Source organism: Solanum verrucosum, unplaced genomic scaffold (assembly GCF_900185275.1).
Source record: "Solanum verrucosum unplaced genomic scaffold, falcon-dt-bn FXZP01000234.1, whole genome shotgun sequence".
NCBI classification, from domain to species: Eukaryota; Viridiplantae; Streptophyta; class Magnoliopsida; order Solanales; family Solanaceae; genus Solanum; species Solanum verrucosum.
The window spans coordinates 1,250,913-1,264,987 of NW_026020440.1; the positions used below are offsets into that span (position 1 = coordinate 1,250,913).

A 14,075-nucleotide genomic window follows, 5' to 3' on the forward strand; every position below is an offset into this window, starting at 1 on the left:
GTATTAATTTAAAACTAAAAGTCATAACTAAAATGGAGTCCATAATTTTGAAAAAATTATACACTACTTAAATTAAAGTAGATCAAAAAAAATTCCAAAACACACTGAAGTAGGCATGTTGACGAAGACGTGCCTGCTTCAGCGCGAACTCTCTCTTATATAATAAGAGAATATGTGTGTAAATAATCAAGTTTTTCTTGTTCTTTTGCACCAACTATTAGAATCCTTACCTAGAATAACTAATCTCGAAATGATTAATTTAAGAAAACCTTGTTGTCTTGTTCCCAACCAAATAAGCCATTAGTATATATAAACTTAAATTTTTTTTGTTGAGCCCCATATGAAAGCAAACTGAATATATGAGTTATTACACTATGTGAATCTGAATTAAACGACTAGTAAAACTAAGATACCAAATAGTTATATAAAAAAAAAGGGTAATGAATAATAGGTGTAGTAAAACGAAATTGTACAAAGTTAGGGGCCTTTCCACATGAATTATTGCCTATGTATCCCTACTTTATGGGGTCGTTTGGTTGGTAAGATAAGATAGACAAAGATATCTCATGAAAGTATTTTATTCCACTTTTCGTATAAGATAACTTATCCTACGATTTATACTAAAAATGTGTGATAAAATAATCATAGGACTAAATAATACTCATTACCAAACGCATGATAAAATAATTTCATATAAAATATCTCAAGATTATTATCCTTATCCCATCAGCCAAAACGACCACTATATATATATTAGTATAAGCCAAATAAGGAAGGCCATAATTCCAAAGTTATTAATGTGCCATCAAGAGAGGGAATAGAGGAGAGAGTTCCCTGCTTGTTTTGTCTTCCTCTACTCATAGCATATTCCTAGTTTTAAGTAAATCTCCAATTCAACCCTTTTTGCACAAACAAAAAGTGGTAAACAACAAATTGCAAAGTTTCTAAAATCTTATACTATAACTATTTCACCCCTTTATTATCAAAAAAATATGTCAAATATTTCTGGTGAAGAAGGGAGTTTTTCTTCAGGAGAAGAAGCTCATTTGCACACTTCAAATAATAATATTTCTTCTATTACTACTAGCAATGGTTCCACCTCACAATCCCAACAACAACAGAATAAGCAACAACCACTTGCTAAGAAGAAAAGAAATCTTCCTGGAAATCCTGGTAAAACACTATTCTATTTATATCTAATATATATATTCTTTTTTAATTTCGTGATAAGAGTTTATAAGTTTCATACATCGTCAGTGTAAGCAGTTTCATAGGTCATCCAAAGGATATCTACAATCTTGAATTTGAAATCTTGAAAAAAAAGTCATACGTTACTAAATATAAAGATGATCTGATGGTGTAAAAAATATTTATATTGATGATGTATATTACTTAAACAATTCATGACGATATCATATGTTAAAATCGGAAATTGTACTAGTGATCATATTATTGCTCTAGCTTAATTATATAGTTCAATTTGAATAGTTGTGTGTTTAATTTAACATGAAGTGTGTTTTGATTCTTGATGATATTATTGCTTTAGCTTATTACATACTTAATTGTATCATTGGTTTTATTTGATCTAATGTGAACGTATTTCTATTTTATAGAAGAGTCGTAATCAAGGGCGAAAAAGTAATTTTATTTCTTTATAAAAAAATTATGTTTATGAGGATATAATTTAGGTAGGAGGTTATAAAGGATACATTGTAACGACCTATTTATGTCGTTATAGAAAAGCCAACGGAGGAAAATTGGGGTCAGAAAAACTTTTTCATAATATTTGGATTTTCCCAACCTTATCCAAATTTGGACGAAATCAGAGTCTTTGAGGTGTAGGGAAGTCTGGTAACAATCGGGTGAAGTATTTGTGATTTTGATTACATGAGTGGTTAGATAACTCGTTAAAGAGTCCGTACGACTTTACGGAATTGAATTTGGGTGAGTAGAACTCTCGAAATCGATCTTGGCGTAAGGGGTATTTTTTGAGCGTCGTTGGTTAGAGGTATGTTGTGAAATGATAATTTTGAAATTCTTGAATTAGCTCTCTGTCTTGCGAAATCCACATTGGCGCCGCTTTTTGCCGCTTTGGTGGGGCCGCTACAGCGGGGTGACGGCAGCTGTGGCGGGCTCGACACGAATTAAAGTCGTTAATAAACCCTTAAACGATCTCATTATGCACTTTTCGACTTTTAGAGCTAAGGAACGAACCCCAGGCGACTCCTACTCGTATAAGTAGAAACGTCACATGTTTATTACTACAATGGAAAATTTAGCATGTTTTATGTTCTATGATGGTGGAATCTTTGACTTTAACCTTTTCAAAAGGGTCAATAATTGCTTGCAATTGTGATGAAATACACTTTTTTCATTTTTCCTTTTTCGTGACCCACACACCACTTTTATGTCTATGAATAGTACATGACTTCTAATCACTCGAGAAATTTACTCCACATGGAGTGTTCGTGAATATTTGAATTGATTGTTTTCCGTTTAGAAATTTTAGAATTCAGTATTTTATTATCGTGAATATCTAAGCTAGTTGTTTGATGTTTGAAGTTACTAGAATCTAATATTATTTGGTCGTGTATATTTGAATTGGTCATTTGATATTAAAAAAGTTGTTTAATTTAGAACTTTTTAATCTTAAATATCTAAGCTATTGGTTTAATGTTCGAAGTTTGTAGAATCTTAAACTTTGTGATCGTGAATATCTGAACTGATCATTTGTTGTTCAAGAATTGTTGAATTTAGAATTTTTTGATCGTGAATATCTAAGCTAGTTGTTTGAAGTTTCTAGAATCTATGTAATACTTTTTGATTGTGAATATCTTAACCAATTATTTGATGTTTGAAGTTTCTAGAATCTACGTAATACTTTTTGATCGTGAATATCTGAACTGGTCATTAACTATTCAAGAATTGCTGATTTAGAACTTCTTGATAGTGAATATCTAAGCTGGTTGTTTTGCTATTCAAACTTCCTCAAGTCTAGTACTTTTTGATAGTGAATCCCTAATAGTTTGTTGTTCAAAATTTTTTATTTATCGCGTGTTTGATTGATCGATTGATTCTCTTCTTGAAATTGGTGTAGATCCCAATGCAGAAGTCGTTGCCCTATCACCAACCACCCTCATGGCAACGAATCGATTCGTGTGTGAGATTTGCAACAAGGGATTTCAAAGGGACCAAAATTTGCAGTTACATAGGAGGGGACACAATCTGCCTTGGAAGCTAAGGCAAAGAACAACAACAGAAGTTAGAAAGCGCGTTTATATATGTCCAGAGCCAACTTGCGTGCACCACAATCGTGCTCGTGCATTAGGTGATCTTACGGGTATTAAAAAACATTATAGTCGTAAACATGGAGAAAAAAAATGGAAATGTGATAAATGTTCAAAAAAATATGCTGTGCAATCTGATTGGAAGGCTCACCAAAAGACTTGTGGAACAAGAGAATACAAATGTGACTGTGGTACCATTTTCTCTAGGTTAGTTTTTTTCCCCTCATAATTCTTTTAATCATTTTTTAAAAATTATAAAAGATTGTACGCATGCAAAATAAAAGAGTTTGACTCTTGAAATTCAAGTTATATCATATAAAGAAGAATACATTTATTCATGTATATATATTATATTCAAAAAAGAATTGCTTAATGATCTCAAGATCTTATATAATAATTTCAAAAGCATTAGATTTGAAAGTTCAATAATGGAAAAGATTTTTTATACTATTATATCACTTTATGATAGTTGTTTCTTTAATTTGTTTATTGTAGGGCATAAGTGGGACCTAGTTACCTGAAATATAAGACAAACAATTTAACATAACATATTAAATTAAAATGACAATGTATAATACTATTATTTTACGAATTCTCATATGAAAATTGATGTGCATGCAGGAGGGACAGCTTTATCACACATAGAGCTTTTTGTGATGCATTGGCTGAAGAAAACAACAAAGTGAACCAAGGTTTAATGAACAACAATATGGAACACAATATGCATAGTGGCCAAATGCATGAACTCATGTCATCCAATGCCTCTTTAGGTTTATCTGAATTCAATAACTTTGATCCCAAAAATTCACTAAAATCACTCCCTCAAGAACTTCTCCCCATTCCATTCAAGTCCATGACCAATAATATGGCTCCAGGTGGCATGTTCTCGACCACTTCAGGTAATTGAACTATCTGACTGTCTCATTCAAAATCTTAACTAGTCAGAACGTTATTTTTTATTTATTTAATTATATTTTCAACACAGGTAACCTATTTGGTAATAGTCCAAGAAGTGTAGCTTCATCATCTTCCGGACTTCAACTTAGCTCGAATATCCCATCGAATTTCAATTATCTACAAGATAACGGTAAAAATGGGGTGGCTCAAGGGCAAGGCCAATTATCATCAGTTCCAATGTCAGCTACCGCGCTTCTGCAAAAAGCGGCCCAAATGGGGGCCACGGCTAGTAGTAGCATAAATTCCCCAATGATGCAAAAGAGTTTTGTAACAAGTGCTATGGCTGGTCCTGATATTACCATAACAAGACCATCACCTAATTATGAGAATTTCCAAATGCAACAAGACAACAACAATCATCAGAATCAGAATCAGAATCATCAGTCGAATTTAGCAGCAGTGATGAATGACATGGGAATTTATAGCGGGATACTAATGAGTAATGATCAAAACAACGATGTTGGATACATCAAAAACGTTACAGAAGTACTTGAACGTGATAATCATAATCATAGTACAAATGACGGAGTTAGGAACCAGACTATGTTGGTGCAAAACGGATCAAATGACATGTTGACAGTTGATTTTTTAGGTATTGGAGGAGCTTCAAGGACACCAATTAGTAATTTGCAGGAACAACGAAGATTCGAAGCAGCTATAAATCAACAGAGGTTGCAAACTACTTCTTTGTTTCATCATCAACAAAATATTAATAATAATTCGGGTATGGAAAAGCCCATATGGGATGTTTGATGGATACTCATCATTTATCAACAATGGAAAAAACTTCCTGGGATATGGTATTAGCATCAAATCAATGATCTCAAGATACGCTTTATATATCATTTAACCATAAGGTTAAATTATACCTAAAGTTAGGTATAAATACGGAGCGGGGATAAGTTTTTAATTTCCATAGGTTAATTTGTCCGTGTATTTTTCTTATCATGACTAATTAAAGAACTTGTATGCATGGTAGAATTTAAACAAAACCTTATGGGTTCGACACTCTATTTTTAAATCACTTTATTACTTGTACGACTATATATCATTTGTGTGTGACCCTGTTATTGATATAAACACTATATATATGGTGACATATGGAAAGAAATGATATTTTAGATACACTAGTAAACCTTACAATTCTTTTTTTTAAAAAATATTATTTTTGAATTTAATTTTTATTCACATGTATATTATTCATGGTCAATGCATGGACCTCGTTGGTGCTAGACATTAATGGACTTTGACCAACCTATATTCTATATAACGGGTCGGTGCCTATCTTCCTTATTGATTTTGATTGCTTGACAAACATGTATCGTATGAAAAAAATTATCGCTTAATTATTCGTAGTGGCGAAATCAGAAATTTTATTAAGGGTGTTCAAGAATAATGGTGTGTGACTATTAAAATAAAACAATTTGATATTCATAGTGGCGGAATCAGAAATTTTATCAAGGGTGTCCAAGAATAATGGTGTGTGACTTCAAAATATACAAAAGAATAATGTGCTACAATAAAACCTCTCTAAATTAATATAGGCATAACCATGAAATATTATTATTTTGTAGAGGTATTATTTAATCGATAAATTAATATTTATTAATTTAAAGTGAGTCGACACCGAAAAATTGTTCAGAAATAAAATCTCAAAGAATTTAAAAGAATCCATTTGTGAAAACATCATTTATGAACTTGAGGTCATGATGATTACTGATGTTGACTTCAATAAACAAAGAATCCAGGACCGCAAATTCAGTATTCTAAAATTGCTTATGTGTATATATTCATGAGAAAGATTTCACAGCAAGAAAATTTTGTTGAAGAGATAATCTGTCATATAAAATGTGACAAATGTTTAAAGACAGTGTACAAATTAGAACAAAATGTTCTGTTTCTTGCTAGCTAAAAAGCTATATATTACTTAATAAGTCTAGGTTGCTGGAACTCTTTAAAAATGTTAATAGGCGCGTGACCGTCCTTCAAAACTAATGTAGTTTTGGAGAACACAACACAAATGCGATAATATTTTTAGAGAATTCGAACAAAGTAACTACTATTGCTAAAGCTCATATATCATTCCTACTTTTAACATACGTTTGTGTGGTATGTCAAATACTTTGCTACTTTGCCTCAAATTTCTCTTCAAGAAATTATAAACATAATTTATCACAACTCTCTTTGCAATACCAGACCCTTTGCCTGCAATCACATCTTGTTCACCTACAAAATGAACAACCCCAACACTATAAGCTCTCTCCACCACTTCTATATCTCTCTCCCTCGAAAACGTAACGTCTTCTTGTATATCACAATCAATCTCCAATTCCATGTTGCTACCTTGTTCTGTTGATACTCTGTTACTCTTTGCTGCATTCATCGAAAGCATGGAATTGTATCGTATATATTCCTTCAGCCTCTCAGCCAATAATCTCTCGAACGACTCTTCCTCGTTGTGCACATCATTGTATCCATATCTCACCACACATCGAAACACGTAGAGATCACATGGCTTCACTCTCCGGAAGAGGAACCGTTCTTCTACAGGAACTTTGCTTATAGGAAGTGATTTAACAGAAACAAACACGAGGACAGAGTGTAACGCGGGCACATTCTCCACGTAATGCTTGAAGATTGGTGGAATTCCATGGACAAGTTCAGAATAGAAAATTGCAAGGCCAGGTAGGCGATGATAATTTGTTTCATCCACTGCTTCTTTAACTTTCAAGGGAGAGATCTTGTGTTCTAGCTCGAAATGGTACTTCTTTCGATACACATAGTTCCATACGTACATGATAAACATTAGGAACATAGAGAAAGCCAGTGGAAGGAAACCACCTTGATCGAACTTGTAAAGAACTGAGCTTAGGTAGATGAGTTCAACCGTGCCAATGATTAGAACATAGATGATTACAAAAAGAATGTTAGTTTTCCAAATCATGATCATAACGAGCACGAGGAAGCACGATGTTAGTACCATCACAAACACCACAGCTATTCCTGTAAGCAAATGATTTTGTCGCGTGTTAGACATCTGCTTCACATTGACACTAAAAAAGATTCAAGTTATATACACATACATGTAAGAATATCAACTTTATATATATATGAGAAGAGAGAGAACTCTTGGAAAGCCTTACCATACGCGTTGCTAATCTTTTCAGTAGTCCTGAATGTAAGAGTGACAATGACACAAGACAACATGAGAAGGTTATTGATTTCAGGAATGTAGACTTGTCCGTGATGTTTGGTTGATGTATGCACAACTTTAACACGAGGAAAGCATCCTAACGCCAGAGATTGCTGGATTATAGAGAAAGTTCCCGAAATCAAGGCTTGACTTGCAATGATGGCAGCCAACACTGCCACGCTAAATACTGGCCAATATAAACTATCTGCACTTGTCAAGGAGAAAACATAGCATGAGTTTTTTGTTAAACCGCGAAAAATTACCACAGACAAAGCATCATTTACACCTAATGAGCATTCTAAGAGATCTTAACAACCTTCTCTTACGAGGTATTATAGAGAAGTTACTAAATACAGATTATAGAGATTTGAATATAATTTTTAAATCATCATTGCATAGAACTTGAACTCGGGAACAAATGTTTTACTTACGAGGTATGGACTTGTAGAAAGTATCAGCAACATCATCGAGATACGCTAATATGAGGGCTGGGTAAGTCACACAACACATACTTATCTGTATAGATAGAACACTAAAATGACCAACATCTGCAAATAGTGCTTCGCCTCCTGCAATTAATTATTCAATTATTTTACCCCTAGTAATTATAAGTTTCTCGGTACATTTAAAAGTTGTTGTAAGGAAATGAATACCTGTTATGGACATAACTACGCCTCCAAGAGAAATCCAAGCATTCTTTTTGTTTCTCTTGAAGTAATCTATGATGTATTTAGGATTAAGAGCTCTTATAATAGTTGGATCGTACTTCACAATGTTGTAAATGCCAATACCAGCAATGAAAATGAACCACAAACTAAGTACAGACGCAAAAGTGTTGCCAACATTTTCAGTTCCAAATCTTTGAAACATAAACAACAATATCAAGATGGCTACTGCAATCCAAATAAGTCTTTCTGCATCCAACATTTTAGGCATGTTACTTCCTGTGGAAAAGCAACATGAAAATTTAAGAAAAACAAAATAAAATGCAAGAATTTACCTTCGGTCAAGACGGAGGGAGCTGCTGCTTTGAGTCCTCCAACAGCAGACAAAACTGACCAAATTAAATGAAAAAAATCAAATTAGTATCATACTCCCTTCGTTTCAAAATAAGTGGATATTTTCTCGAATTAAGCTAGGCGACGTGCCTGCAATGCAGGGAGTGAGGATGCCATCCCCAATAACCATGGAAGTACCAAGCATTGTGGCAATTAGCATAAAGAACTTTGCAAAATTGCTGCTTTCTAGCTTTGACTTAAGCTTTGAAGCTCGACGTGTACGTCTATCTGGCAAATCAAGTTTAAAAGTCGACACATCTTTGTCTTCAGGTTGTTGACTCGGAATTAATCCCACCTTAGAATAACGACATATCAATGAATATAAAGCAAATGTACCTCCTGCAATAAAAATTACTATATTTTAAAAGGACTACTTTAAATATTCTATCGAAGATAAAAGACATTTTTATCATTTTCCCTAAATAAAGTTACCATCTCCGTTGTCATTAGCTCGAAGAACAATGAAGACATATTTGATGAGAGGGATCAAGGTGATAGTGTAAAAGATAAGGGATAATGCTCCAAGTATATCTTCTTCCAATTTTACACCATTTGGGAAAACGGTTGCAAACACGAACAATGGTGACGTTCCAATATCTCCATACACCACCCCTATGCTCTGAAACGCCAATTTCAGTATCACTGACCACTCTAATGCCTGGTCAAAAGAAAAAGTAAATTAATTGTATATCGTCAATTTTTCAAAAATAGAAATTCATCCACCCAAGCATTCGCTTTCCATGATGGTGGGAGGTTTGACATCGACCCCTACCTTGTATATTATTTGGCAAAAGAATAATTAAGATCACGGGGACAACAAAAGGAGATCAAAGTGGCAAAAAAGGCGGTGTCGAGTACAGATGTTGGCAAAAGCCTAAGCTAAGAACTGTACTAAGTACATGAAAGGAGGATATTGGATCAGCTAAATCTAATATCCTATAATATGCTAAAACTTATGGGAAGATCATAGTTCCATCAAGTATGTTTCTTTCTTCCTCCTAAAGTTTGGAAGTTGAAGTTAGTTCATCTTTACGGGGTGTCTTTCCTCCGTTGGGAGACCTCTTTCTCTGAAAAAACATTTTTTGTCCGTGAATGTTAGTGTCATATTCAGCAAGAGCATCCGCTACTTCATTTAATTTCTTCTCTGAAGCAATGGTTGACAATGATCACGTTTCTCTGTTTTCGATGCTACATATCATGTTTTCATGTTTCCAAGTTGGTTTGATCATTTTCACCTCAAGGCCTTGAAAATTTTGATCACAACACCAGTTGATGCCAATGAGAACAATTTGGACTTCACGAAATTGTTAGTGTAGAATTGGGAATTATGGGTAAAAGTCATTATCAAATCTCCATTTCTATTCCTTCCTATCCATGACCATTATTCGAGGACGAATGATCCTAAGGGGAAGATATTGTAACACCTCATATTCCAGGCTATCTTCAAAGTCAGAGTATAAGCCATGCAAGTTGACTTGGATCAAGTTTGAGGGAACATGATCATTGCTGAGAAGATGATGACATTTTATAGTAGTTTGTTGCCTGCTCGTAGATATTATGTCGCACTCCATGTTGTCTCTCCAAAAACATCAAATCTTGTTGCGTGAGTTAGAAACTACATGTTCATATCCATGAATTCTTTTGAAAGTATCAATTATAAGAGTTGTCCAAAAATGGTTCCTCGAGAGCCACAAACTCAATGTTATGAAGTTCGAGTAGTTGAATTAGTCTTTCTAAAAGTCCTTTCCATCCCATCCCCCTAATATTCCATATAATGAACTTAATCGATAAAATCTCGTATCACTTGAATCTTCTAGATGTTCACCCTCATTAATCGTTATCCCAAATTCTTGTTACTGATTCATCAATATTTTGTTAGCCTAAATCAGGATTCAGGACCATGTTTCACCTGCATAATAAGTAGTAGAGTTCCCAAATCCAGAACCAATTCAACTCCCTTGAAATCCCTACAAGCTGTGTTAGCCGTGGCCAGTTTGTTGGACGCTATTCTTCGAGCTTTTTCATTTCTTCGTTGTATAGTACATTATAACAATTGTGATGGTTAAAAGTCTAAGTGAGAGATTGTTGGGATATATACTATTAACCATGTGTTAAGAAATAATAGTTATTATAGAATAAATATTTGCTCAATTTTAATAGACCATATATTCGTTTATGGTGTATGTTTACTTATATAGTAGATGATTTAGTATGTAGAGTTCTAGCTTATGCACAAAAAATTAAATCATCGGTTCTTATAAGTATAAAGTTTTTTGTTCACAATCTAGGATGGAAATTGGACATGTCATCGGTACGATTGTAGCACAAGATTATAAGTAATTTATCTTGATTATGGGAACGGTATAGTTCCAACTTCTTGTGCTAGTGCATTTTGTATGTATTGAACGAGACCGAGTAGAGATAGTTGTTTTAGACTGACTGACAAAACATATTCTCTAAACTATTAAATGTACTTATATTGTTAATCCTGATATAACTATTATGATCTATATATATTAATTATCGTTTTGATTTATTAAAATGTGAGATTCTGAGATGGGTTAATATGTCTGGTAAGTTGGATGATGACAATATATATTGGTGAAATAATAAGTTAGTTGATGGAATCCATGTCTCGTTATAGAGATTGATTGATAGGCCTTTTTGAGAAACTTATAAGTTTTCATCGTGTCAAACTTTGCAAGTGGATTTATGAATCCGACACATGAAATAAGTTAAGTAGTGCTCTAAAGAAAATTAATCATTAAGTTAAATTCGTCAGTAATTTAATTTATTGATTAGTATCTGAAATCTTAACATGAGGAATTACATAAATGTTTAATGGGGAATTACGAAATATAAATAGAAGAGTGCAATTACGAATTTCTATGAAATGATTTGTAATTTATTATGGTAAGAATAATTCAAATTAATTATTTGGAATTAATTCCATAATAGGAAACCTCAGTAATTAATTTTGTGGTCCCTCCAGTGCTCATATTTAACTAGAACTCAAAATCCTATTTCTTAGGGGAAAAATGAGTACGTGTGTGTTTTCTTGTTTTTCAAGAAAACTGGATTTTCTTCTCCTTTTTGGATTGGGGAAGAAATCTCTATAAATAGAGATTTTCCTAACCTAGAAAAAGATTGATTAGTTTTCTATTCAATACTTGCTCACCCAAGTATTGAGAGAGTTCGGATGTAAACTTGGGATCACTGTAGAAGACCATAACTATTGTCTATCTCGTAGATTTGCTTGAAGGTCCGTCTATCTTGGAGATTCGCTTGGAGGTATCTGCTCACGCTTCAAGAGGTATTTATCGAATAAAATTTCAGCAAGTTTATGTGTTCTAACATGATTATGTGTTTTAGCATAAACAATATTGATTATCTATTATTCATGTAAGCCGTAAGATTCTAGTATGTTTCCGCTGTGCATATAATTTTTCAACATGGTGTTGACTATATTCTCTACCTCTTGAATATTGCAAGAAAGTTCTTTCTCCTCCTCAATGTGAATTGTGCCAAGGGCCTTATCTTTGATCCCAGGTCGCGGAGCTTATACCAGCGGACCAAGCACACTTCTATGCCCTTTATGGGTGCACTTTTACTTATACTTCAATTTCTATCAGTTTTTCAAGATATATATACACATGATTTTTTCCGAAGTTAACGATTGCATGTGCACCTCACCTATACATGTGTGTTCGTCTCTGGTTGTCAATGACATCTTTATTGGATCATATAGTGGCATGCTCTTGTAGCCAGGGGCGGAGGCACATGCAAGTCATGGTGTCCAATTCTTTGTCGGAAAAAAATACTGTATATACAAGTGAAATGATACACGAAGTGATTAAATAACATATTTTGAACACCTTTGACATAACATATTGTTGTAGCCCAGTGATTTCAGATGCCTTTAATGGGTTTCAAACACCTTGAATAAGCCAATGCTTGCATGTCCTGGCTCCGCCACTGCTTGTATAGCTTGCAAGTCTTGCAAAAAAGCCGGGACCCCTCATACTTGAACTTTCGTTCATACCCTTTAAAACCAGGTCCAAAACCTTAATTCCAACCCAACCCAACCCATACAGATTTCAGCAAACGTTTAGACAAATCGACTTCTACCCTTAATTTATCCATATTGAGTCTGGATTTTCCAATGGTAGATACATCCAATTTGTTTGAGATATTGCCAATTAAAGAGATGGAATTTGAGTTCAAAGAGAAGAACCCACATGGGTGGCAAATGTTTTCTCATTTGTGTTGCTTAAACATTCACATAATCGATCCAAAAATACCCATAAATCTCTTGAAATAGACAGAAATTAAAATCAACTACGTAAGTAAAATCAATAAATACGTGCTTGTAGTCGAAAGCCCCAATATTGACCTTGCCCTGTGATGGAGTCTGCTCCATAAAATTCGATATGATTTCTTTAATACCAGGTCTTTCGTAAATGAATTTTCCAACTAAAATTAATTTGCACTCATCCGCCATCACCCCGTAGTAGTTTCACAGGCAGACTGATGGAAGCAGCAGTACTGGGGTGTGCGAGTGAAACCACAAAACCTCAAATCCCACAAACGCTACAAGCCAAGTGGCCTTCATCTCCCATTGTAGTCGCCATCTTCATATGACAAGCATGGATAGCACTATCCGTGCTTGCCATATGCACTACATTGTCTGACCGGATTTGATGTTTCAAAGAAGTAAGTAGAGACGGGTGGGGTTCAGTTGGCCCCCAAAAGGTCACAAATGACCGTTATTTTCAGAGCGGGAAATATTTTTTGAATGGAGCGGTTTTTCACGGACTTATTTCATTTCATCATCAATATCAAAACAACATAAAATTTTTATTACTAGAGGTTGTGGTGGGGTGTAAGTACCCGAAAATGAAGTCATAAATATTGACAGTGTTTAATCCGTCAATATGAAACTTTCAGGTATAAATCCGGATTAGTTTGGTTCAAAGACGTAAAAATAGAATATATAATTCTGATAATGGGCTAAGTTATTACCTTTTTAGCCACGGGGACCTTGCTAGATTCCAACTCTAAAGAGTCATGTCGTTTTAACGTTTTGCCAGAAAGTTTCTTTCCTTTGAGTTGTTGTTGAAGAATGTCTTGATTTTGCTCATTGCCTGACATATCTTTAATCTATAAAAAATAAATTATAATAATTTCCCTTTCTTTTGGAGAAAGTTGATTATTTTTTTTTACAATTTGAGTAATCAAAAGTGGGAATTTCCTCAACATTTTGTATGGAAGAAAATGATGTTCCTTCAATAGTCTCACACGTAAATGGTTACATAGATATATTAACAACAAACATGTCAATAGACTGCCGCAACTCACGCTTCTATGTGTATCTTGATGATCCATTTAGTTAAATTTGGAAATATATACATTATTTCTATTAATGGAGTAAAAAATAGATGATCCATTTAGTTAAATTTGGAAATAAATAGATTATTTCTATTAATGGAATAAAAAATAGATTGAATTATTTTTGCATTTAGTAAACAAATGTAGTTTTATGTGGAAATAAAGGTGGATTCAAGATTAGGAGTGTGGGGT

General features: G+C 33.8%; 2 protein-coding genes across 2 annotated transcripts; one reads left to right on the plus strand and one right to left on the minus strand.

Annotated features, from left to right (window-relative positions):
• Nucleotides 1–981: 981 nt before the first annotated feature.
• Nucleotides 982–5,004, plus strand: LOC125808287 (zinc finger protein GAI-ASSOCIATED FACTOR 1-like). Its single transcript, XM_049488007.1, has 4 exons — nucleotides 982–1,173; nucleotides 3,098–3,494; nucleotides 3,909–4,186; nucleotides 4,273–5,004. The coding sequence occupies exons 1-4, from the start codon at nucleotides 993–995 to the stop codon at nucleotides 4,995–4,997; spliced, it is 1,581 nt and encodes a 526-aa protein (XP_049343964.1). The 5' UTR covers nucleotides 982–992; the 3' UTR covers nucleotides 4,998–5,004.
• A 1,303-nt stretch (nucleotides 5,005–6,307) lies between these two features.
• LOC125808285 (potassium transporter 5-like) lies at nucleotides 6,308–13,646 on the minus strand. Its single transcript, XM_049488006.1, has 8 exons — nucleotides 13,518–13,646; nucleotides 8,928–9,153; nucleotides 8,586–8,834; nucleotides 8,438–8,491; nucleotides 8,091–8,351; nucleotides 7,869–8,006; nucleotides 7,388–7,642; nucleotides 6,308–7,247 (listed from the first exon to the last, which is right to left on the minus strand). Exons 1-8 carry the CDS (start codon nucleotides 13,644–13,646, stop codon nucleotides 6,310–6,312), a joined length of 2,250 nt encoding a protein of 749 aa, XP_049343963.1. The 3' UTR covers nucleotides 6,308–6,309.
• Nucleotides 13,647–14,075: the final 429 nt, after the last annotated feature.

Excerpts from the sequence above, each read along its gene's own strand:
- LOC125808285 (XM_049488006.1), bottom strand. The coding sequence starts at position 13,646 with ATGTCAGGCAATGAGCAAAATCAAGACATTCTTCAACAACAACTCAAA. Across the intron at positions 8,492-8,585 it reads CCTCACTCCCTGCATTGCAG|TTTTGTCTGCTGTTGGAGGA; the intron begins GCACGTCGCCTA and ends TAATTTGGTCAG. Across the intron at positions 7,248-7,387 it reads AAAGATTAGCAACGCGTATG|GAATAGCTGTGGTGTTTGTG; the intron begins GTAAGGCTTTCC and ends ATTTGCTTACAG.
- LOC125808287 (XM_049488007.1), top strand. The coding sequence starts at position 993 with ATGTCAAATATTTCTGGTGAAGAAGGGAGTTTTTCTTCAGGAGAAGAA. Across the intron at positions 1,174-3,097 it reads AAATCTTCCTGGAAATCCTG|ATCCCAATGCAGAAGTCGTT; the intron begins GTAAAACACTAT and ends AAATTGGTGTAG. Across the intron at positions 3,495-3,908 it reads TGTGGTACCATTTTCTCTAG|GAGGGACAGCTTTATCACAC; the intron begins GTTAGTTTTTTT and ends ATGTGCATGCAG.